General features: G+C 43.5%; 1 protein-coding gene across 1 annotated transcript in view; it reads right to left on the reverse strand.

Annotated features, from left to right (window-relative positions):
• Positions 1–222: 222 nt before the first annotated feature.
• LOC139691502 (voltage-dependent calcium channel gamma-8 subunit-like) overlaps positions 223–25,118 on the reverse strand; it is a 1,299,002-nt gene continuing 1,274,106 nt past the window's right edge. The window contains exons 4-5 of the mRNA XM_071589353.1: positions 2,019–2,896; positions 223–330 (exon numbers count right to left, since the gene is read on the reverse strand). Coding sequence (XP_071445454.1) covers positions 223–330; positions 2,019–2,896 — 986 coding nt within the window. The remainder of the gene's footprint in view (positions 331–2,018; positions 2,897–25,118) is intronic.

Raw genomic sequence — 25,118 nt, forward strand, 5'->3', positions numbered from 1 at the left:
ATTCTGACACCTTGAAATGTAGGATGGCGATTACTCATTGTTCTCAGTGATATTTTCTTCTTCATTTGACCATACAGAGAAAATCCATTCATGAATTGTTTTAATGAGAGTACCCCAAGTTATCAATGGGCATTTTTATATTGGATCACATATCATTAGATTTGATGTTATTTAACAACTTGAGAGAGGAAAATTTGTCCTGATTTAAATCATTAATAGTGTTCACTTTGAATTCAAATCATGTCTCGGAGGATCGCGGTGAAAGGTCCCTCCATTTGTGGTCAAACGATGCTTCATTACAACAGAACATCCTGGGCGCATCGGTATAAACTGGAACAACGATCAAAGTCATTAGACTGAATAACAAAACAATATATATTTAAGTATATATATATATATATATATATATATATATATATATATATACCCACAGCAGTTATAAAGAAATCTATTTATCCATCTCACAGGGTATGAGGCAGTGTTGAATCATGACCCTCATTTCAGTCAGCCGTTCGTTCATTAGTGTGTGCGACCCCTTTCACTGAGACTCTCTGGAGTTGACGTCACAAAGTTTCACTATATTTCCCATCGTCATCCAGACGTCAACGTCACACACTTTGTGACACAAGGCTTTCATTAGACTCCCGCAGAACGACATTGGTCACACTCGCACGTACGTAAAATTGCCGTTTTTATTTTTCATAAATATATGCATATATTTTTTATTTTACATAGGTATATATTATATGTGTGTGTGTGTGTGTGTGTGTGTGTGTGTTAATGCGTCAATTCAACGACGGGCATTGTAAGAGACATCGAAATAACAGATAGAGAAGAATGTTGAAATTTCACTCTGTTCAAATATTTCCCAATTCTTATTAATAACAGCCAAATTACTTGTCCCCCCCCCTCCTCCTTCTCATACTCGTTTTTACACAAGAGATACAGACAGAGCCAATCAAAATTCATCGTCGTCACGCGTCATTTTTTACAATCTGACATTCCCTTTCCATTAAAACTTTCCCCTTCCGCGTTATCTTGGGAACACTTTCTTGTGCAAGAAATAGCGACATTAATTTCCATGTGAGAGAGAGGGGACTGGTTGTTCCTGCCTCGCCGAAATAATTCGTTTACCTAAGGACACCCAACATCCTCAGCAGAGGTGAGGGCTGAGTCTTCAAAAGTGACCCCTGTTTTATGTACATTAACATTTACAAAATCTTCGGACAAATATTACTTTCACAGCAATTAAGGAAACCATTTTCTTTTTTCTAACATCATTTAGAATATCGAACGGCGACACGCTCACCAGTCGTCCAATTGTTTGAATGCTAGTCTTCTCATTCAAACTCATTTTACAATTCTTTCAGGGATTCCGACGTTAAAAAAGAAAAAAATCCCACCTATGAATATTCCCCCAAACAAACAAATGCACTCGACAAACTTTCATGTCACCCTGCAAAACGCACACAAGTACTCGACTCAGGGTTATAGAATTCCCTGGATTTAAAAAACAGTAATTATTTTTTGTCTCTAGAGACAATCACAATATTAGGACGCGTTGCGGACAGGCGACCATTGCGATCGGGAGTTGGAGCTTGATTCGAGAGAAAAAGGGAGGCATTCAGACGTCTGTCCTTCCCGCCCAACTCTTAGAGCCGCGTCCCGACGTGCTGTCATACGGCGCTGGAGAAGTGGTGGACCCCGGGGGGACCGGGGGTCGATCCGCCCCCGGGGGAGCACTCGACCGTCTCCATCGTGGTGAACGTGCCGATGGTGACACTCTTCCGCTTGCCACCGGGGGCGCCCGGGCCCTGAACCGGCCCCCCGTCCCCGCCGCGCCCCCGGCCCGCCCGGTTGGGCGCCAGCCCGCCCCGCGTCACCCGAAGCTCCGCGAAGGACGAGGCGGGCGCCGGCGTCCGGTGCACCGCCGTGGAGGAGCAGGTGGAGGAGGAAGCCGAGGAGGAGGCGGTGGAGGAGGAGGAGCCGCGGGGAGGGGGCGGCGGAGGGCCTCCCGCCTGCAGGTGGTGCGAGTGGTGGTGCGAGTGGTGCAGCGGCAGGGTGGCATGCGAGTGGTGGGAGGGGTGCGCGGGGTGCGCGCGGTGCCTGTGGTGCGGGTAGAGCAGGGTGCTGCTGCCCCCCACACCCGGTTCCTTGGCACCCAGCGAGGCGGCGCCCGCCCCCACGCCCCCAACCACCACCACCACCTGCTCCGAAGCCCCGCCTCCCACCGCCGCTCCCGAGTGGCACACGTCCGGGGGCGTGGGGACGCTGCAAGGCCGCGCCTTTGAAGGCAGGGTCCCACCTGGGGGCGGCTCCGTCCCCGCCCCGCCGACCTCCGCTCCTCCCGGGCCTCCCTGCGCCGACTCCGAAGCCTCCGCCCCCGGCACGGACACTTCCCCCACGCGGGTGCCGGACACGCCGACGACGGAGCCGGGCTGTGAGGCCGCCGTGGCCGTGGTGGTGGACACGTCCTCGTAGGCGCCGACCATGTCCACGAGGCGCCGGCCGCGCCGAAGGATGTACTGCGGCGGGCGGCGGGAGAAGAGTGGTTCGCCGGCGAGGGTTGCGGGAGCCCGGCGCCGCCAGCGCCACTTGCGGCGGTCCCCCCCCTCGGCGGGGCCTCCGCCGCCCTCAGCGGTCAGCCCCGCGGCCTCCACGCCCCCGGGGATGACCTTGAGGAGAAGGGCCTCCGGCGTGGGGAAGCGGCGGACGTAGGCGGTGACCGAGAGGAGGGCGGCCAGCTGTGCGGCGATGAACGCCGATGCGGCCGCGAAGAAGGACCATCCGTACTGGTATGCGACGCCCCCGCTCTCGCCGCTGACCCTGGGGCGCTCCATGTAGGCGTCGCTGAGGACGGAGGCGAACACCACGAGGCCGCAACCGAGGGAGAGGCCTGCGGGCGAAAGGAAATTTGCCATCAGATATCAACATCCCTCTCCCATGCAATCAAACCACTGGGACATGTGCTACAAGAGCCGAAAGATCATAAACAACGAGGGTTCATTACGATATTAACATGCGATAGTTTTATGCATCAACTCCTTTTCAAATTTATCGAATAATGTACAGGTTGTGTTCTGCTCTCGTGATCATGAAATTTGCTATGGGAAATGCATTAATTTCATTGGTAAATACGGCTATTATGATATATTTTCATGTTATTGTCGTCTCGCAAACCCATGTACAACATTTCTAAAAAAACTAAGGAAACAATTTTTCATTTCAACCTTGCATCGTCCTCGCAACGCACAGATTTGATTGTTGGGAATCTTTTGACCTTCAACATGCGCGAAGTGCCAATCGCCTGCGAGTATTCGTTCAGGCTAGATTGTGATGCTAGTTTACCCCTGTCGAGTGACTCGGTGCAAGCGCAAAATGCAGCGAACGATTAAACAGCGGTGCGCCATCAAATTTTCTGTTGGACTGAGGAAATCGGGTAGGTAGACTGAGATGGTTGGAGGCTTTGTGAAAGTGATTCACACTGGAAAAGAAAATACTTTGTTCTTCCACATACGTCCCGGGTATGGAAAAATTGGGAATGATTTGCCAAATGTTCAAGGATGTGAACATGTCACCAACTGCGATTTTAAAGCGGTAGAAGCTCTTCAAAGATGGCCCAGAGGGTGTGGAGGACGAGCCCCGCGCTGGACGGCCGTCGGCGTCAAGAACCGACGACAACGCATAGCGTGTGCGTGAAGTGCTTAATTCAGGCAGTCGATTGAGTGTGCGCATGATCAAAGATCTTATATTGGTATTGATAAGATGATAGTGCACACCATTATCACTGAATATTTGTCAATGCGAAAGATATGCGCTAAACTCGTCCCGAAGACAACTAGCCACACCTGCTCCATGGTAACTGACTGACGAAAAACGGCATTGCTATGGTTCTCCAACTCCCTTACACTCCCGACTTGTCACCGGCAGAATATTTCCAATTCCCTATGAAAGAGAAATCCTCCCTCAATGGACACCACCATGATTTGACCCCAACAGCCGTCAAAGAAGCTTGCACGCGGACCCTTAAGGATCTTCCGGAGTACACCGACCAGGGTGGCTTCGAGTCTAGGAGAAACCGCTCTGGCAAATGTGTGTCGACGCTCAAGGGATTTACTGATTGAAGAATTTTGAAGGATTGTAGCAATATCTGAAATATGGCTATTTTTCCCGAAACATTTCCCGGTATTTTTATGCAACCCTTATATGTAACTATGTAACGTTGTGATTCGCGTATTTATGAGATTTGTGGTAGTCCTAACACTTTCAGTTTTGATATCTCGATTCCCTCTCGTTTTGCCCTTAGTCATAATAATTAAATAATCTGAAATATATTTTTTTAATTTGACAAATTAATTTTGCAGAGATCACAATATTTTATTCCAACATTTTCCTGTGCCATCACTCTTCGCGGTATTCTACTTCGGATTCCACGATACGACTGCTAAGATCACCCCGGTGACTTAGGATCTCACATCTTTAATGCGCCTAGCAGGTAATCAATCAACTTTGCGATCTTTAAACCTTATGGGCACCTGTGAATCTCAATAAATAACTTAAATAATTAAGATGTTTAATTTGTCATTTGGATGAAATAGTTCATTACGAATTATTTAAAATCCATTGACATGGTTTATTCTTATATTGTAGAATAATTAATCACTGCCCATACTAATTCAACGGCGTAGTAAATATTTAATCAGCTTTTTACCAAAGCGTTAAACGCAACGCCAACAAGGCGTAGAGTTCTTGCACGGAAAACACCAAAAAATGCAATACTAATTTGATAATGTAATCTTTTCTCTGCTAAACAGTGTTTTAGCTTTTGATCTATCAATTAGCTGACCCAAATGTACCTCAAAGTTTCCGATTGAGAAAAGCCATCCGGTTATTAGAATCTGCCTTTTTTAGTGCGTCTCTTAAAATGTAGTTCTTTGAAAAAAGCAATCAAGGAACGCGTGGGAAGACATACAAACTGCTGCAAACGTGAGCACTGCTACTTTATAAATTGAAAGGCTATGCTGTCAGGAGAATTTTGTTAGGCAAGCATGAAAGGGGATGAGGGATTGAAATGAGCGATGCCAAAAACGAGATCATTACAGAGAAACATGCAAAAACTAAGGTACAGAGATCCGAAAGAGGACCTCCTTCACGGCACGTGGCACTCCCATTTGAAAAAATGCGTTCAGCCCCGCTGCTTCCTTCGACTCTTAAAACTTCCGAATCTAAAAGTTTCAGCCCTGGGTTCAAATCTTCTCACTGACCATGATGAAATCTCCCGCCTATGAGTACAATTGATTTATTGGATGATGTCAATGAACCCGTATGTGTGCCAAGATTAATTCCTGCAAAATTGAACGAATATTTCGGCAGATTTTAAGAGTTGTATGTTAATGATTTTTGACACGAGATGAAACAAGAACTTAAAAACTAGTTACGAACAGTCAAGGCTGAACTTTGCTACTCGTGAGAAATAGAGTTGACGTCAAAAGACATGGGCAACGCGATACACACCTAACTTCATTTCCTTCCCCGGCGAATTGAATTGCTTCAAGTGCGGCTCGCTCCCCACGCTGGGAAGCCGCCTTTCAAACTGGTCGCACGTACCCCTCCTCATTTTCATCGAGAGGAACGTCCAAAGCGGCCGACTGTGTCCACGGCATCGGTTTGTAAATAACTGCGAAGAGCCCGAAGGCGACGGGGGCGGAGAGAGAGACGCGCCGAGAGCGCACAAGCTTAGCGGAAGGTGGGGCGAGGGGGGTGCGTGTGTGTCGGGTGGGAGGGGGCCCAAGGAAGGGACGGGAGCGGGGGGGGGGGAGGAAACGTCCGCCAAGGAAACAGACAAACGGGGCCGGCCCTCCGCCGTTAACCCTGCCTTTGTTGGAATGGGAAGTTAACCCCGCCATCCGATGAATAAATAGGCCGTAAATAAGGGAGCAGGAGGGTGCAGCCGGGGTATTACTCGGCAGGGGCGAGAGGGGGGGGGGCGTGAGGAAAGACGTTGGGAAAGGGAATGGGTGGTTAGCTGGTGTCTCTTTTTCAAGTGAGGCAGGGGGGAGACCAGCAGGACAACAACAACAGCGGGGGGGGGGGAGCAGCGGTGAGTGGCTTAGAGTCAGCCTGTCTCTTCTCTTTTGATGCTAATTAGCCAGCCTTAATGACTTGTTAATGTTTCATTTGGAGAAGGACCATCACAAAGGCCACGGGGAGGTGGGTGGGAAAGGGGGCATATCCTAAGGGGACGGCTGGAAGAGAGCAGCGAAATGTTTCAGGGGGCGGTGAGAAACCCTTAAGATTTCCTTTCGAGGAGAAGCGAGAGGAGAGGGAGGATGAGACGGGGATTTTCAATTAGCCCAAATACGTGACTTGTTTCGAGTAGTTTTGCATTAGGGAAAGGGACTCCTGACGGCATTAAGGATTCATGACGTAAAGTATACGGGAAATTTGCACGGATACATTGCAGATTGTTCCCGAAATTTATGCACCCTTAATAATATTGCCTTTTAGGAATTACAAATGCTGATGCATTCATAGCTCTTCTCAAGACGTACGCAAACTCATTTGTAGCGAAGGATTATGCCCCGGGAGACTGTTTCCTATCAAACTACTTGGACGCAGATCTTGTGCAGACTTACATGCTAAGCTAAGGGGGTAATGTGTAAACAGGGCGATGTGTTGCTCTCGGAGATCTCTTGAGCTCTATGCTAGCGAAAATCTGAGGATAGAGGACAATGATAAACGAAATTAGATTTGAAGTCACGCCGAAAGATTATGTAAAGTTTGTACTATGCATACACAAAACCTTTACGTAAAAACGGAGGAAAAAATAAGTGATTATGAGCTCAATACAGTAAAACTACAATGTAAAACCTGTGGATTGAAAATTCAATATATACTACTCCTTAGATAGAGAACACCCAAATAATAATGCCAAATCACATGTCACAACTTGAGTAAATTGGTCCCATCCCGTGATTTAGGTGCTAGAAAAGCTCTACGGCTTCAAACTATTTTCTCGAGTCATTATTTAAGGAAGATTAGGATATTCAGCATAGAAAATCCTTATCAAATATCCTACGAGCAATTTCGTTTATTATCCACCGGAAGCAAATGCTGCACCCTCCTTACCAAAATTTTTTCATTACCAAATTTTCGTGCAAATTTGGAAACACAGTACCTTGGGTACCCGTGGACCCTATTATACCACCAACTTTGATTTGTCGATGACTTAAATCCCTATCGTGGTTTTGACAATCGTTTTGAAGGAAGTCACTTCCATTGGACGTCCCGAAATACAAGCTCATCATTTAACTAATTGTAAACGGAGGAAAACACAGGAGCAGAGATGCCATTAACTTCATCCAACTCCGCTTCTATCTCTTTTGGTGATAACATTTTTAAACATAAAAACATAAACACAGTAATCAATCCCAAGGTCGGTTTGGTAGGTGATGGTAGATTTCACCCAGTACTAAGCCCTATACGGCGTGTGAAAATTCACACATCAGGGTAGGGGGGGCAGGGTAGTTCCTTTCCCTGGGCCGGTTATGGTTTCCCAGTAAAGTCTGGTACCCGAAGAATCACATGGCCTGGGTGGAGCTGCAGGTTTCCAGAGTGCCTTGCCCAGGAATCGGACCCGGGACCCTCCGTTCAGTAGCCCAACGCTCCACCACCTGGACTACCGCGACCCTTGCTTTTTGTATCACATAACGATGACCAATTTTCTCTATTTTCAAAAATTCACTGAAGACGTCACTATTGATGGCTGCCAAACAAATACTAATCAACGTAGAATCTTAAAACTTGAAACATGTGCTTTATAGGTAGCATAATTTCTAATGCTGTGATATTTTTCAAACAACTACCGCCATCTCTATGTCTGGCCTGGTACTTCTGGGACCGACTCCGTATCGTTTTAAAACAGTGGTTATCTTGTCTTAAAAGCTAAGCAGCAGTAAGATATGCCTTTGCCAACTAAATTTTGAAAGTTTTTTATGTTAGCACCATACTTAAGCAGAAAACTTGCCGTCTACCAATATTTATAACATTTCACTTGGAGAAAATTTTGTATCTCTCAATGTTATTTGGCAGGGCATGTTGGAAAATAAATACTTCTACACAACTCCTGGAAGACTGGCATTGCTTTTTCGTCTCTTCTCTCGCAATTTCAATGAAGTGGATGTTAACATTAAACTTCACCAGCGTAAAACAGCGCCACTCACTATGATTTGCACACATTGTGTTACGTAGCCGTCCTCCACGCTTTGCTAACATGTCTACAGTTAGAAATGATGTAGCGAAAAGTGAAAAAACATTGACTTTTCAGTCCTGACTGCATGAACATGCAAGAAATGTTACATAATGAAATTCTCTTCCTCTTCAGAAATGTGTGATAACAGATAGTTCTTTTAATAAGAAGCTCAGACTTCCCTTTCCATATATTGTAGATTTTCCTTTGAATAACTCTTATAGAATAGACTTCTCCCTAAACTAATATAGTCCCACCATTCCAAGCATTTACAACCGTGGCGAGAAAATATATATTTTTGTTTTAAGGTAATCTACAACTTCCTATTAAACTTATATCGAATGGTTAACTCTCTATTCGTCACAATACACTTTATACGTTGACCATACGACCACGCATCAAATTATAATCTTGTATGAGGTCAGTAAATTAAGTAATGGGACTCGCAACGAAGTGTTCGATCTGGCAACACTGGAGGCGCTGGGATTGGAGGGGCGGCGGGGGAGCATGTGATCTGCCTTCAGTTTGGGTTTGAACTCGCTCGAGTCATTTGGTTGCCCGTAGCGATATTTATTGTGAAACATTTTTTTCTCTTGTGTTCTAAAAATGAGTGACTTCAATTTCGAGCAACTGTGTGCTGTCAGTTTTTTTTTGCTTCAGACTCGGGCACAGTGTAACGGAAACTCTTGATAAACTTCAGCAGGCCTACGGAGATAGTGTTTTGTCAAGAGTTCACGTTTTTCGGTTGTTTGAGGTATTTTCAGAAGGAAGAGAGTAAATTGAAGATGAACCACGAAGCGAAAGACCTTCATCTTCAAGAACTGATGAACATGTCGACATAATCCGGGATCTTGTGCGTTCAGATCGTCGGCTGACAGTCAGAACGATCGAGGAAGAGTTGAATTTGACTCACACCACCGTTCAACAGATTTTGACCGATGAATTGAGGATGTGAAAAATCAGCGCAAAAATGGTTCCAAAAAACCTTTGGCAAGAGCTAAAGGACCTATATTTTTTGGCCAGTAAAAACATTCCTTTGGTTCCTCAGCCTCCTTATTCGCCCGACGTGAGTCCTTGTGACTTTTTGCTCATCTCGAAGTTGAAAAATCACCTCAAGGGAACTCATTTCGGGACAGTCGAAAACGTTCAAACGGCCGTCACCGACCAGCTGAAGGCTATTCCAGTAGTATCGGGGTTTCAGCACTGCTATGAGGAGTGGAAGAACCGTCTACAGCGCTGTGTGGCTTCAGAAGGAAGTTATTTCGAGGGTGACAATATATAAAATTGTAATTCTATTTAATTGAAAAAAAATCCATTTCATTCTTAATTTACAGACCTCGTAGATGGAATTGTAAATATTGACCCGAGTGATAGTTTCGTGAAATCTATTTTCCCCTCAATGCCTTTATCAGTTGTTTTAATATCCCAGCCTAATTGAATTTCAAACAAAAATGTTTTCTAACTTTAAAATTTGGTAATAAATTAGTGAAAATACACATTAATGTAAATTGGGAAGAGATCGGTGCAGTTAAGAGGATCTCGACACGACTAATCGGGTTAACGAATGAACGCAAGGAACATAAATTTAGGCACGCAAAATTCGAACTAAGTACTTTGTTATTTTACGGATCAAGTATGCAGAATAAAAAGAAAAGCGAAATTAATCAATTTCACGATCATAAATCAGTCCACGCTATCCACAAAATGCGGAATCACGCGAACAATGCGCTCAGTCATATGGTACAAACCAAAGGGGGGGGGGATGCGATCGTACTCCCCGCGCGGTGCAGTGGCACCGAACCCGCGCCAAAATCCAGGCCGCGGGTTCCTCTGGACTTCCACGTCGACTTCCGCATCGGGGTTCCGTGGAAATGTAAAGAGCAGCGACGGTGCTCCGTCTCCAACGTGTCAGCCGCTGTGCGTAGCATCAAAAGACGACGGGAAGCGCCGTGGGAACGACGTCTTCTTATCACTGTAACTAGTTCCGAAAGCTGCCAACGTCCCATGGTAGGCGCTAGTAGCGCGGTGAAAACCCGTAGAAGACAGTGTGAAGTGAAGCGTGATAATCGACGGAGGAGAAAAATAATATGTTAAACGGTTCGGCCCGTTTTCTAGCGATTAAGAGGACATTTTATTAAATATTTATCATTCAAGCTAAAGCATCGACAATTAGAGACACAGTAACGTTCAAGAGAACGAGCATACAGCTATGAAAAATTGCTATCCTTTTTTTTTGCGGATGAAATAATTCATCATGATTACCGCAGGTATATTTCGAGTAACAATTACAAATACAAATGTCTGCATGCAATTTATTCCACGGTAATAAAAAGATGGCAAGTACTACATCTGCAATACGTCTAACCACCCGAAATTTCCCAAGGAGCAAAGTATGAACGAATTCGACCCGCCCTGGGCATTCCATTGCATTTTGAGTGCAGTGGAATCGTCTGACATGGCGCGGTGGATGATTACCACGACTGGTAGCAGTAGCAGCAATCGAAGAGCGAACCCGTGAGGAAGATTTGATGATCGCTGGGTGGAAACAATATCGCCCGGCTGAGTGCTTTTCCCGCCCACTCTCCGCCGAGGCTTAACCGCTCTCACCCTCGCCCGGGAAGGCGGGCCGGGCCCGGCCAAGGGTGCAAAAAGACACGCTCTGCGGAAATATGTGAGGTTTGGCGAGGGATTGCAACGGATAGGAGGATCGGGGGGCGGGTCCACCCAAGGTGCCCAAACGAAGTCCCTCCACCCCGGGCGACACAAAAGGTGGGCGGCGGGTCTCTTGGCTCCCCTTGCTCCGTCCTCACCACGGCCGCCGTCTCATCTTCTCCCTCCCCCGCAGTGATTTCATTAAGACCCCGGAACACGCGGGCGGGCGAGAGAGGGGGGAGGGAGGGAGATCGGCCCCCTAACCGAGGGTATCCGTAATACCACTCAAAAAGCCTTCCTCTCCCACCAGCCACCTACAACCCCCGCTATCCTCCGCCCTCTTTTTCATCCCCTCCCCAATCACCTCGCCATCTTCCTTTCCCTCAGGAGCCACCTCTTTTACTCCTCCAACTCTTCACCCTCGATTCCCGGCTCTCCCCTCAACACCCCCCTACTCTTCGTCCCCAGGCACGGAAAAAAACGAGCAGTCATCTCCTTACCCTTCCCCACCCACCCACTCTCCCTCCCACCCGCCCACGCCTCCCCCACACGGGATGATTTCATTTTCGAAATTTCTTCTTCGACGACGCCCGTCCCCCCCCATACCTCCTTTACGACCGAGGGAACATTTTCCCTACGCCCCGCATCCTTTCTCCCTTCATCCCCATCCCCTTCGGCATATGCCTCCTCCTCCCTCGATTGGTCCCATCCTCCCTCGCCAGTGTGTGAGCATGTACGTGTATATATATAAGCTAATACGAGTATACTATATATATATATACTATATAGAAATAATCTATTTGTATACATATATAATCTATATGTTTTCATATTATATATATATATCTTATATATATACATATATAATATATTAGCTTATTTTATATATGGTATGTATGTGGATGAATACATACACGCATGCATCTTTATGCAATAAAAAGAGGCTAACATTACATGTAGAACTCCAATAAAGAAACACATTTCTTGACGTTTTGACAGCCATGTCTTCCTCAGAAGAGTAAATAGTTGAAGTAATATGAAAGCGAATTTTGAGAAGACAATGTCAGGAGGGAATGCGATAGGAAATAAAAAATTGACAGACATATTTTCCGGTTAGGATTATGGAAAAAAAATTGACTTAAATATGAAATAAGTTTGATTAGAACGAGACCTGAACCTCTTTCAGGGAGTAGGCATCAGCACCTAACCTGTATATATATATATATATATATATATATATATATATATATATATATATATATATATATCAGAACCGACGAACTTAGTTATTATTCAGGTATACATGCCACCGAGCAACCATAAGGAAGAAGAGGTCGATAAGATATACGATCAGTTAGAGGACATGATCGCGTGTGTTCCTGCAGGGAAACATTTGATAGCGATGGGGGATTGGAATGCGACGGTAGGCGAAGGAAGAGATGGTGAAGAGGTGGGGGACTACGGTTTAGGCACGAGGAATGACCGCGGGGAGAAAGCAGTTGAGTTCTGCAGGAGACAGGGGTTAGTCATCACCAACACTTGGTTTAGACACCACAAAAGACGCAGGTATACATGGAAAATGCCAGGTGACTCAGGAAGATATCAGCTAGATTATATCCTGGTTAGACACAGGTTTAGGAATAGTGTGATAAATTCCCACAGCTTTCCGGGAGCGGATGCGGACTCAGACCACAATTTAGTTGTTATGAAATGTAGCGTACGTTTCAAAAAGATAAGGCAGGGGCGGCGAGTTAGAAAATGGAATGTAGAAGCGTTAAATGGGTTAAAAAGGAAGGAATACAAACAGGCGGTCGAGAAAATCATGGAGGATGGTAAAGGGCTTAGTACTATCGAAGAAAAATGGGAAATGATCAAGAAGGGGTTGTCTAAAGCCGCAAAAGACACTATTGGAACCGTTAACGCTAAAAGGACTAGGAAACCATGGATCACGGATGAGATGATTACAAAGATGGATGAGCGGAGAAAATGGAAGAATATGAATACAGAATTAGGCAAAATGAAGTACAAAGAATTGAACAATAAATTGAGGCGGGCAACAAATAAAGCAAAAGAAGCATGGTGGAAGACGCAGTGCGAGGATATGGAAAGTCTGCAGAGGAAGGGTGAAATCGGTGCGCTGTACAGCAAAGTTAAATCGTTATCGGGAAGTAAGAAAGGAAGAGCTATGCTAACAGTTAGAGATAAGGCGGGTAAGGTAATAGTTGACGCAGGAAAGATCCAAGAGAGATGGAAGGAGTATATAGAAGAACTGTATGGTAAAGAACTCAGACCAACAAAGTTAGACATTGAAAAAGAAAATGACGTAGAGGAGGACAGCTTAGGTCCAGGCATACTAGATCATGAGATAGAAAGGGCATTAAGGGAGATGAAACTAAATAAGGCCGTGGGGGTAGATAACATTCCCGTGGAACTTTTAAAATGCTTATGAAAATGTGGGAGGAAGAGGCTATATGGGCTGATCCGTAGTATTTATGAGGAGGGAATCTGGCCGGAAGACTTTGTGAGATCAGTTTTAGTTCCTATTCCGAAAAAGGTAAAGGCCACGTCATGTGAGGACTATAGGACAATTAGTTTGATATCCCACGCAGCTAAAGTTGTTCTCAGGATCATAAACAAAAGGATAGAGAGTAGGGCAAATGATTACTTAGGGGATGATCAGTTTGGGTTTAGGAAGGGGAGAGGTACGCGTGATGCCATTGCAGTAATGAGATTATTAATCGAGAGGAATATAGAACACAACCAGGAGGTATTTGCCTGTTTCGTAGATTTCGAAAAAGCGTTTGATAGGGTGAATTGGGAAAAACTAATGAGTATATTGCAGAAAATAGGAATAGATTGGAGGGAAAGGAGGCTAATCCGCAACCTGTACATGTCTCAGACTGCTCAGGTGCGGGTGGGAAACGGGGAGTCAGGATGGGCGGTGTTAGGAAGGGGTGTAAGGCAGGGTTGCCCATTATCACCGTTGCTGTTCAACCTGTATGCAGAGGAAATGATTAAAGAGGCATGGGAAGAACTCGAGGTAGGAATGAAAGTGGGCGGGGAATTCGGAAAATCAGTTAGGTTTGCTGATGACCAAGCCTTAGTTTGTCAGTCAGCCAAGGGTCTGCAAGCATTGCTGAGTGAATTGGAAATTCAGTGCGACAGGTATGGGATGAGAATCAATATTAATAAAACAAAGGTTATGCGATTTTCTAGGAAGAAAAAGTCCAAGCTTAACATTAAAATATGAGGGCAAAAACTAGAGCAGGTAGAGCAGTTTAAGTATCTCGGTAGTGTTTTGGACCAACACGGTCAAAGTAGTAGGGACGTAAGGAGAAGAATTGCGCTAGGCAAAGAGGCTTTCACAAGGAGGAGGGAGTTGATGACGGGGACTCTGAGTAAGGATGTTAAGAAAAGACCCGTATAAACTTTGATATGGAGTGTAGCTATGTACGGTGCGGAAACGTGGTCATTGAAGCAGGAGGATAGACGTAGATTGGAGGCTTTTGAAATGTGGGTGTGGAGAAGAATGGAGAAGGTGAAATGGACAGAGAAGAAAACAAATGAGGAAGTACTTGGTATGGTGGGTGAAGAGAGGGGTTTGTTGGGAGAAATCCTGTGGAGGCAGGAAAAGTGGATGAAGGGGGTATTGACCGGCAGTGGGATGTTGAAGACTGTGATAGAGGGTAGAATGTTGGGCAAAAGAGGAAAGGGAAGGAACAGAATAGGGATGTTGGACGGGATGAAGGGAGGAAGAAAGTACTCAGAGATGAAGAGTGACCTGATATAGAGTAGGATGATGGATTTTGTGTTTTGTTAGGAGTAATAAAATATATTTGTTTGGTAGTTGTGTCCATCCAAAAACCTACCTTAAACGGTAGATTACCTTAAAAAAAAAAATATATATATACTAGTATATATATATACTCATTTATATAGAAAAATATATAAGGAAAATGGATAGGAATACACGCAAAGGACGAACACAGGAGAGGTGGAGAAGGCGGAATCAAGCAGATCAAATGAGTAAAAATATTTCCTATTTCCGGCTTTGAAATGCGGATCTTTCCACATGTCGGGCGGAGGCTCTTAAACACTTGAGCTATCCAGGAAACGTAATTTACACTGAGATCTATGATGATTTATGCAACTAAGTGATTTTATATAAATGAGTATTTGTTCGCCGTTTGGCGTGATTTCGTGTTTGAATGTGTATTAGGCCAATGTGGCTCGTCTCTTCTTCTGGCTATGCGTGCCACTAAACGCACTGTTCCTATCGTTTATGATGTTATATGATTGCTCTACTAATATCCTTTCTCCTTGTGTGTTTTCTATTTCTCCTTTGGTGGGTGAAACAGCTTCCTAACGCCATCTCTTGGCCAAAGAATTGGGGCACTTGATTGCATAAAGCATCGCAGATCTCGGGTTGAATTACGTTTCCTGGATAGCTAAAGTGGTTAAGAGCCTCCGCCCGGCATGTGGAAAGATCCGGAGTTCAAATACCGGTCTAGGAAATATTTTTACTGTCGTGATCTGCTTGTTTCCGCCTTCCCCACCTCTCCTGTGTTCTTCCTTTATGTGTGTTCCTATCCATTTTCCTTATATATGTTTCTATATAAATGAGTATTTGTTCGCCGTTTGGTGGGATTTCGTGTTTGTACAATGTATACATACATTGTATATATATATATATTGTTTGTTGCTGTCCAATTTATTTTTCAACACTTCCGTGTTACGTCGACGAAATCATCTATATATATATATATTTATATATATACATATATATATATAAATATATATATAAAAATATATATATATATATATATATATATATATATATATATATATATATATATATATATATATATATATATATATATATATATATATAATGTGTGTATATATATATATATACTATATATACACATTCAAACACGAAATCCCGCCAAACGGCGAATAAATACTCATATATACAGAAACAGATATAAGGAAAAGGGATAGGAACACATATAAAGGACGAACACAATAATGGTGGGGAAGGCGGAATCAAACGGATCACAAGAGTAAAAATATTTCCTTGACCGGGACTCGAACCTCGGATCTTTCCACTTGCCGGGCGGATGCTCTTAACCACTTGAGCTATCGAGGAAACGTAATTTACCCTTACGTTTCCTCGATAGCTCAAGTGGTTAAGAGCATCCGCCCGGCAAGTGGAAAGATCCGAGGTTCGAGTCCCGGTCAAGGAAATATTTTTACTCTTGTGATCCGTTTGATTCCGCCTTCCCCACCATTATTGTGTTCGTCCTTTATATGTGTTCCTATCCCTTTTCCTTATATCTGTTTCTGTATATATGAGTATATATATATATATATATATATATATATATATATATATATATATATATATATATATATATATATATATATATATATATATATAGATTATTAGGCAATCCAACGTGTGTGCATATATACACACATATATATTGATATAACATGTGTGAATATAGACTAGTTTAAATGTGTAAAATATATCTTCTTGTTCCCTCGACTCCGCTCCCCCTCTACCCGAATCGTCTGCGTTCCTCGACGGCCATCATCCCATGCTCCCTCCTTCCTCCTTCCCGGCAACATCCCTCGGTCCTCAGTACACGAATTACTCACCTCTGGGAGCGCTCCTTATTATCCCTCCTTTTCTCAGGCCTTATTCGACCACTTCCTGGAGTTTACCATCCATGCATCTTCCACTCTCTTCTTATTTATCTGAAATTTTCGCACTCCCGCCCTCTCATTGCCCTTTCTTACCCACTTGCCCTCCTTAAGACTGATACTCTTCCGGAATTATAATCCAAGGGGAACTACTTTGTGCTCAAGTGAGCAAAATTTTAATTAAATGTCTCGATAATCGCCCTTTCTTCGTTCTATTTAGTAGATTTACCAAATAATACGATCGCCAAATATTATTCAGAATTATTTTGCGTACTACTCCTCAGTTTTACAATGAAGAATAGTATAATTGTATTGAAATCATTAAATAGATGAACATTTTACTTCGATCATTCAATGTTAAATATGGATAACATTTTTGATCAACTAAATAACATATCATTTATTAATTAGAAGCATTTGGTGCTCCACTAATAATAGTTTCTAAGGACCGAAAAAAACCTTTTAGGAAACGAGTAAAGAATGAGGAAAAAGGGAATATAATTAGTTTAACTATTTTTTGATATTTCAGGCAAATAATGGACATGAAAATCAAAATAAACAAAATAGAACGTAGAGGATTGAGCTACAGAAGAACATGGGCCGAAGGACTGAAATACAAGTTGGTGTACCCGTTGATCATATATGCCGAGTAATGAGAAGTTGTTGCAAAACAAGGTCTCAACAATTCGTTTAGTTACCACAGAAAAATTTTGCTTTAATCACAAACCATTATGATGGAGTATAAGTTAAGATACCTTCTAGGACGAAGATGTATTTTATAGTAATAAATATTAATAAATAATATAACCGATAGTATTCCTAACATTGTTTTGTTTTTAATGAGATTCATGAGTTAGCCGACTAATATATTTTTCAGCACAGTCGTGCCTAATTAAATATTTACTTTCGACAACATATATAATTCATTTTAAGAGCTTCTCCCTTGTTCTCTGAATTTCCACCGAGTGTTTTTCCCATTTTTGTGTGTAATTTAATAAATAAAATAAAATACGAGTGAAACACTACGCAAATTTTACGGAACACACCGCTATATCCTTTCTCCGGAAGTAACATTACCCGAAATTTAAAGGTGCATTGTAGTGATGTCATCCATTTACCCCGATCATTGTAGATGGGAGAATTCCACAATGCGTGAAGAAGCGGGGAGAACCGCCGGATCAAATGAAATCAATGAATAATGATTAATGACTCGATCCTTTTCACTCAGCATTTTAAATTCAACAATCAATGACAGAGTGGAAAAAGAGGAAACCAGAGTGACTGAAGTTTGCATGAAAACGTTATCATTTATCGTATAATTGTTTTCGGCAAAGAGGTTGAAGTTCATATTTACTTAACTTTTCATTGAATGGAGTGCCTGATTTGGAACTTATCATTCGGAACGTTTCGGATGAAATGGCGATCGCTTTTATCGTATTTCTATCCCAGAGAATAATGTAATATTCCAGTACAAATCGTGCACGTGGGCTCATGGTTCTGAGAAACGTGCACAAAGAGTCGAATTGCCGTCTCTACTATCCTCCGAGGTGCTACAGCAACTGTCATTGAGGGGAATTAATTCAAGCCAAATTCATTTATTCCTCAGCGAAGGGAACATTTATTGAATGAGTCACGATCCGAGAGGCAGTTGGAACGAAACAGGTCCCTCCCCCGGAGAGGAGGGACCAACATTTGGAGAGCCCTACGGCTTCAGATTCACGATGTGCTTGGTTCGGAGATAAATGTTTCGTTTTCCGAGGCGAGTGTTTAAAGCTCGGACTATTGTACGCTTCACGGAGAGATCGATGGTTGGGATACAGGTAGGATGCTTCGAGAGGCAGTCCCGGGGAAAAGCTCGGGTGAAAGCTCCGAGTCCATGTGCTCGAGGGACACGAACCGCAACGCAGTGTCACAAGGCCTCGAATGGGGAGAAGACCTCCCCGAGTTAATTGACGAGCCGCCCTCCCACTCACCCTCCGGGCATGCCCTCTTCCCCCGCCCACCCCACCTTCCTCCCCGAAATCTTTTCCTCCACGAAATCTCCGGCTTCTTAAGTCCTTAAGGGAGGGAACCCAATTTCTCCTCGGTCCATCTCTCCATTCGCCCCTTCCATTAGCTCCCTGTTCGCCGCTTACTCACATGCAGCGACACGCACGCTCCCACTCTTCCACCCCGCCACTCCCGCCCAATCTCCCCCTTGACGACGCAGCCAAGCGACACCATTCCCTCCCCTCCCCTCCATCTCATGGCCGCCCCGTCAAAACACGCGGCTCATTCTCCTCCGAGCTTATTTCCCTCCGCTTGTTGCCTCTTCCCCTTCAACTTCCTCTCCATTTTTCACTGCCCTCGATTTAAGACCTCTCATTCCCCGTCCCACTCACTCTCGGAGCGCCATGGGTGTCGGGATCCGCGTCTCATAGCGGGGCGAGGAGGGTGGGGGGAGAAGGACCTAAGGAACAAGAAGGCCGAGGGCCGGGTGTGTCTTCCCTCACGTTCTCGAGGGATCTCTTCCCTCGCCCCATTCCCTCGCTCTGTCCCTTCCTCTCACATATATAAATCCATCTAACGCGGGACGTAACTGGGGGTTAGCAGAGCCTACAAATTCGAGGAATTTCGTACTGTTGGAGGAGGTATGAAGCCACTAATGAGAACGACCTTTCACACCTAATTTACGCTAAATATTTCTGTGCAGACATGAGTGGATTTTCATGAGAACTGGCTACAATTTTCCCAGCATTTAAAGTAAAATTTGATAATGGTAAAATGCGAGGGCGATTCCATAAGTACCCATGTTAGAAATGAAGAAACCATTTTTTCAAAAACATTTTTTATTATTTTTCAACATAGTTCCGTTTTAGAAATATACCCTTCTCCCAACGTTCCGGCCATTTTTTTAACCCCTCCAAAAAATAGGATTTGTCGAAATCTCCAAAATACGCCTCTGTCTCGGCGATAACTTCCTCGTTTGAGCTACATTTTTTTCCCGCGAGCCATTTTTTCATGTTAGGGAATAAGAAAAAGTCGCAGGGAGCCAGATCGGGTGAATACGGGGGGTGCGGCAGCAATTCATAACGTTCGTAGTTCATGCAGTTTGGCGGCGACAACTCCGGATGAATGTGTTGTCCACCGTGAGCAATCGCGGCACCCATCGGACCGACAATTTTTTCATCATCATGTAAAATATTAATTGCCGTTCCGGTCGACACATCCACGACCTCTGCTACTTGGCGCACTTTCGTTCGTCGATCAGCGAGAATCATGGCGTGGACTTCTTGAATGATTTCCTCGGTAACCACGTCTGCCGGGCGTCCTGGTCGCTCCTCATCAAAAACAGATGTTCGCCCACGTTTAAAATTTTTGAACCAATATCTAACTGTGGTCATATACGGCAAAGTGTCCCCATAAACAGCATCCAACTTTGCTTTTATCTCCTCGCATTTCTTCCCATCCAATAAAAAAAAAGCGAATAACCGAACGATACTGCTCTTTTTCCATCTTAGCGAAAATCACGAAACACGTCTTACTCGAATGGCTGCCAAATCCAAACTAACCTTTAAATCAGTCTGAAATTTGTTTCACCGTCGTTTGATAGATGACAGCTCACGATGATAACATAAAATTCCCTCAGGAACGCCCTTTGTCGTCAAACACGGGTACTTATTGAACCGCCCTCGTAAAGATTGATAAAATTAGTAATTGTATTGTTTGTCTATTGTATACATAAAATTGTATGTAATTGTTATTTTAAGTTAATGTGTATTATTTTTCCTAGTGCACGATCAAAAATCTTTGCATGACTTTGCAAAATGGAGTGTTTTCATAAAATAATATATATTAATTTTTATGCTAAATATTGTCTCTAATTGTACTAAAATTGGGTCCTACATTACTTTTGTAATTTAATACTTATTAGGTCATCTTGTTTGATATTTCTTTTTCTCATGTTGTTTTATTGATGTTAATTATATCAGAATACCAAAGGGGGATTAAGCGAGAGTAGGAACCCCCTCAATATTGCTATTTTTTTGTATTTTGTATTTGCTTCCGCAATAAAAAAAGGAAAGGTACGATAGGGGAAACTCCTTCATCATCTTTCCATATTATTATTATTATTTCATTTGAACAGTGCCATCAAAATCGTCCTAAGAGATCGAAGTCTGATATTCCACACACCATCTCTTTAGTCCAGAATGACACATTATTAACGGGATTCCCGTTGGAATTTCTTTTTTGCAGGAAACCGGTGTTTTTTTGCAAGTTCATTTACTTAATAATAAGAATTATCAGCACACATAATAAATATGGACTAATGCTTTAAAAAATACAGGGTCATCATCGTAGGAAAGCATACACACACCATTCTCGCTTTCTTTAAGCGATCCACACACACAGCACAAAGCATAACTTTCGCTTACTGGCGACGGTAGTTGCACAAAATAATGCGGTAGTTATGCGATTCAAGCTATTATATAATCAGTATTATTTCTTTTGAAATCCCTTGATATATTGGAAGGATATAACTTTTTTCTGTCGTGAGATATTAACGCATTCGCCTTTTGAAGTTATTAAGATCCATTATATTTGTTAGAATTTTTTCTCCCCCCAAAGTTTACTTCGAATATTCCACACATCTAATCGTGAAAGAATCCTCTCCGGGGAAACGTTATATTTTATTATTTTTATGTAATTATTTCTCGACCCTCGAGACACTCCGGACTGCCTCACCGCATCCTCCCTTCGGCCTCCGCCGACATTTCCAGCCCACTCGTCCCCTCCCGTCTTCCCTTTTCCCTCTTGTTATTTTCACCCCTAATTTATCTTCCACTTCCCCGTTCCTCCCCCTACTCCCCCCCTCATACTCCTCCCCATCAAACTCTCCCTCTCTGTCCCCGTCACCCATTCTTCTTCCCCCGTTCCTTCCCTTCACCTCCTCGTCTTCGCCTTTCCGTTTCAGGACCCTGCACACGATCCGTGAGGAAACTCAGTCCTGGACCTCCTCTCCTCTTAATTGAGGTTCGTACATGACTAACCACTGCCTCGCTCCTACCACTCCGGCCCCCACGGCTCGCCCCTCCTCTTATCCCTTCCACCCCCACAGCTCTCTCTCCCTTCACGCCCGCCCCAACAACTCTCATCCCCCAACAGAAAGAAACGGCAATTGATTGGGTCCCCGTGAATTGCGCCTAGTTTTTGTTCCTTTTTCTTCTTTCTCTCTTTTTCATTTTTTTCGGAATTCGAATTTATCCCCCCCCCTCCACTTCCCCATGCCTCCCACCCTCCGCCCCCACCTCTGCCCCACCGAGAGTCGCTTCTGCCGTCGTGCAGAATGAAAATGGCCTCTTTTTGGTCGGGCGATTTTTCGGGTGCTGAGCCAGAGCGAGCGGACGCGTAGAGTATTTATTATCAATGACCATCATTGATTTATAATTGGAAAGAGTTGGATTTTCTCCCTTTTTGATTGTTTTCCTTTCCCTATCCCGAACGGAGTTTCCAATGGAATGAGTAAATAAATTGAGCAGAATGCCTAATTGGAACTGGGTGATTTTTGACTCATAAAAACTGAATAATTTGATGGCAAATGCCTTCAATGATGGCACGGACATTCTGGAACGTCAAAACAGTTGGAGAATAATTACTGAAGCCTTTATATCAATAAATGAAATTTTTGCAGATGAGTCGAGATTAAATTGCAAAAAAAAATTATCTATCACCGGGGGCACATTTGACAATCCATCAAAGCTAAAATATGAAAGGTGACTGGGAAAAGGATAGAATACTGATTAAAATTGATTAAATTGATGAAAAACTTATTTAATTTTTTACACTCCCTAATACACTGTTTGGATGAAGTGTTTACTGAAGGCGATGTCAATAACATTCAGAAGAATATTATCAAAGATGTTTTTAAATATTAACGTACTTGTAACGGACTTATTGTTAATGAAACAACTCCTAATTTTATCGATAAAAATCAAGAAATAAAACATCCCATGACCTCCACTTCCCTAATATATCGCATGCCAACAACGCACCACGAGAAAAGGTATACCTATCGATTGTTTTTTATAATCTGACTGATTTCACATTTACCGAGCGTATCCACGTAACCACTTACAGCGATTGCAACGACACGGAAGACAAAACGTGCGGACAAAGCACTTGATTCAACGTAAAGGATGAAGGATAAAGCATGTCAAAAGAGAATTATTTACAAACATTTATTTTTCATTGAAATATATATTTTAAATCCGCATGATCATTTTTTTATAGTTTCAAAATTAAAACTAATTGGATTCAGTGAAAAAAATATCACCAGGTGATCCTTAAAATCCTCCCACCCCCACCCCCCATAAAGTGGGCCCAATATTGCTGAATCGCAATTAATTCGTGAAATTTTTTTTAAATTCGCTTTTAAAATCTGCCGCTAACTCCCCCATATCCGAACATTCCGTCACGGAATTGAACCCACTCACATGCTCCCAACCATAACCGCAGTTCCTCTCCCCCGCACCTGGGGCGTAAATCACGGTCCGGAATGGCGTGAGGCATTAATCACGTAGGGGAAGGGGGTGAAGGGAGGAGGGTGCAACTCCTCGTCTTTAAAAGCGGTCCCGCGGAGTGAATTGGATCGACCATCCAGGGGCATTCCTCCTCCTCCACCTCGCGGGACACCGAACACCCCTGAACCGGGAGAAACGAAAGGGAGGAGGGAGCGGGGGGGGAAGAAAGGGGACGAGTGGAAAAGAGAGATGGAGAAAGAGGGGGGGGTGTGGAGGGTTCTCCTCTTACTTCCGCGCCAACTGCCCCCCATCCGCCCCCTCCCCCCTGCCCCCCCCGCCCTTCCTGCTTCTCAATTGGGTCTTTCAATTATCGATTCCGAGGCGGAGCATAATGGAAATGGGACTTCTTCTCTCGAGGGAAAAGGGGAGCGGAAGTAAGTACCAACCTCACTTCTTCTTCCCCTTGCTCCACCCCGCCCGCGCTCTTCTTCGACGGCTGCATTGGAGCGCTCTCGAGACGGCGAAGAGCGCTCGAGGAAGGACCCAAAGCCGCGGGAGCCATGAATAAGAGAGCATCGCGCTCCGCTGCTCCCCAAGAAACCTATTTTCAATGGAACGCTCCCCTGGGCGCGCAACATAGATGAATCAATTAGGATGATATTATTCTTCCAGCATTATTTCCCAGAGAACTTATACCTTACGAAAAGTGTGTTCTATGGTAATCGATATGGATTTCATTCAGAATCATACAGAAAAGCGACGCTCAAGTAGCTTTCCCTGCGGTCGTTTAATCTATTATGATTTACTTTGGATCTAATATTTATTCAAAATTGGCAATTTTCCACGAGAGATATGTTACGACCCGGTTGCAATGTAACTATACGATCATCAGATCTGACTACCTGAGTCTTACCTTAGGTCAGGTCTACCTGATGATGATGATGATGATGTAGTTACATTGAAACCGGTCGTAATACATCTCATTTTGTGGAAAATTGCCAATTTTTAATTAATCAGTATATTCCACCATTTCACGCTTAAATCGTCTCTTTTATTAAATATCGTTGTGTTATAAAGGGGATATTTAAGCATTTCCTCAAGTCAAATATTCGAAATTTTACGTTTAATCTTATTTTCGTTGAACCACAGACTCTCATCACAATATTCTTATTTTATATATAGTGATGTCCCTAATGCCTGTGCACATTTTCTGACATAGGCTATTAATTAAAATTACACCAAGTGCTCTTAAAGACTCAAATTCCTATTTTTAGTGATTAGGGGGCAACTAGGCTAGGCTATTTGCGCCATTAACGACATTTGGGTAATTAGGTGTTTGCCAGGGTTTTAGCGAGTGCTGGAGAAGAGGAGTGAATTACCATCCCAGCGCTGGCATTAGCCGACACTTCACCCGCCATGAGTCCACGGCTTAACTTCCCCCCATGAAGGACTAAACATTACAGTTGACACCACATGGCACCAGGGCCCGTCACATTTTGAACGCTATCCTTCGCCATAGCAAAATAGGAACATATTCACATCATCAATTCGATCTCCTTCGGTGAATATGTTATTCTGCTCAACTAATAGAATGGCGCTGCAATGATTAAAATATTTCTCATTCATTAAAATAATGACATTCATGAACCGACTGTTAAAATTTGCCGACTTTAATGCAAATCGAAAATTAAATTTTTAAATTGTGTAGATTTTATCTTTTGGAGCCATGACGTTACACTCATTGAAATTGAAATGTAACTTTGAGTAGAAATCAATCAACCGACCACGGGCATAATATTTTTTATTAAACATAGATGTACAAAATACAAATATCTGTAAATTACCATAAGAATTTCAAATTTTTAATGTCATTATTACTTTGGCTTGAGCGAGAACAATTATTCATAAAAGTCGATGGATTCGAAAGAAGAATCGAAATTGTTTAAATGATAATCATACTTTATCGAGAAACAAATGTCGGTTATTTACGAGCACCGATTTAATATTGG

The sequence above is a fragment of the Hetaerina americana genome, unplaced genomic scaffold (genome assembly GCF_022747635.1).
Source record: "Hetaerina americana unplaced genomic scaffold, ioHetAmer1.1.p SCAF_37, whole genome shotgun sequence".
NCBI classification, from domain to species: domain Eukaryota; kingdom Metazoa; phylum Arthropoda; class Insecta; order Odonata; family Calopterygidae; genus Hetaerina; species Hetaerina americana.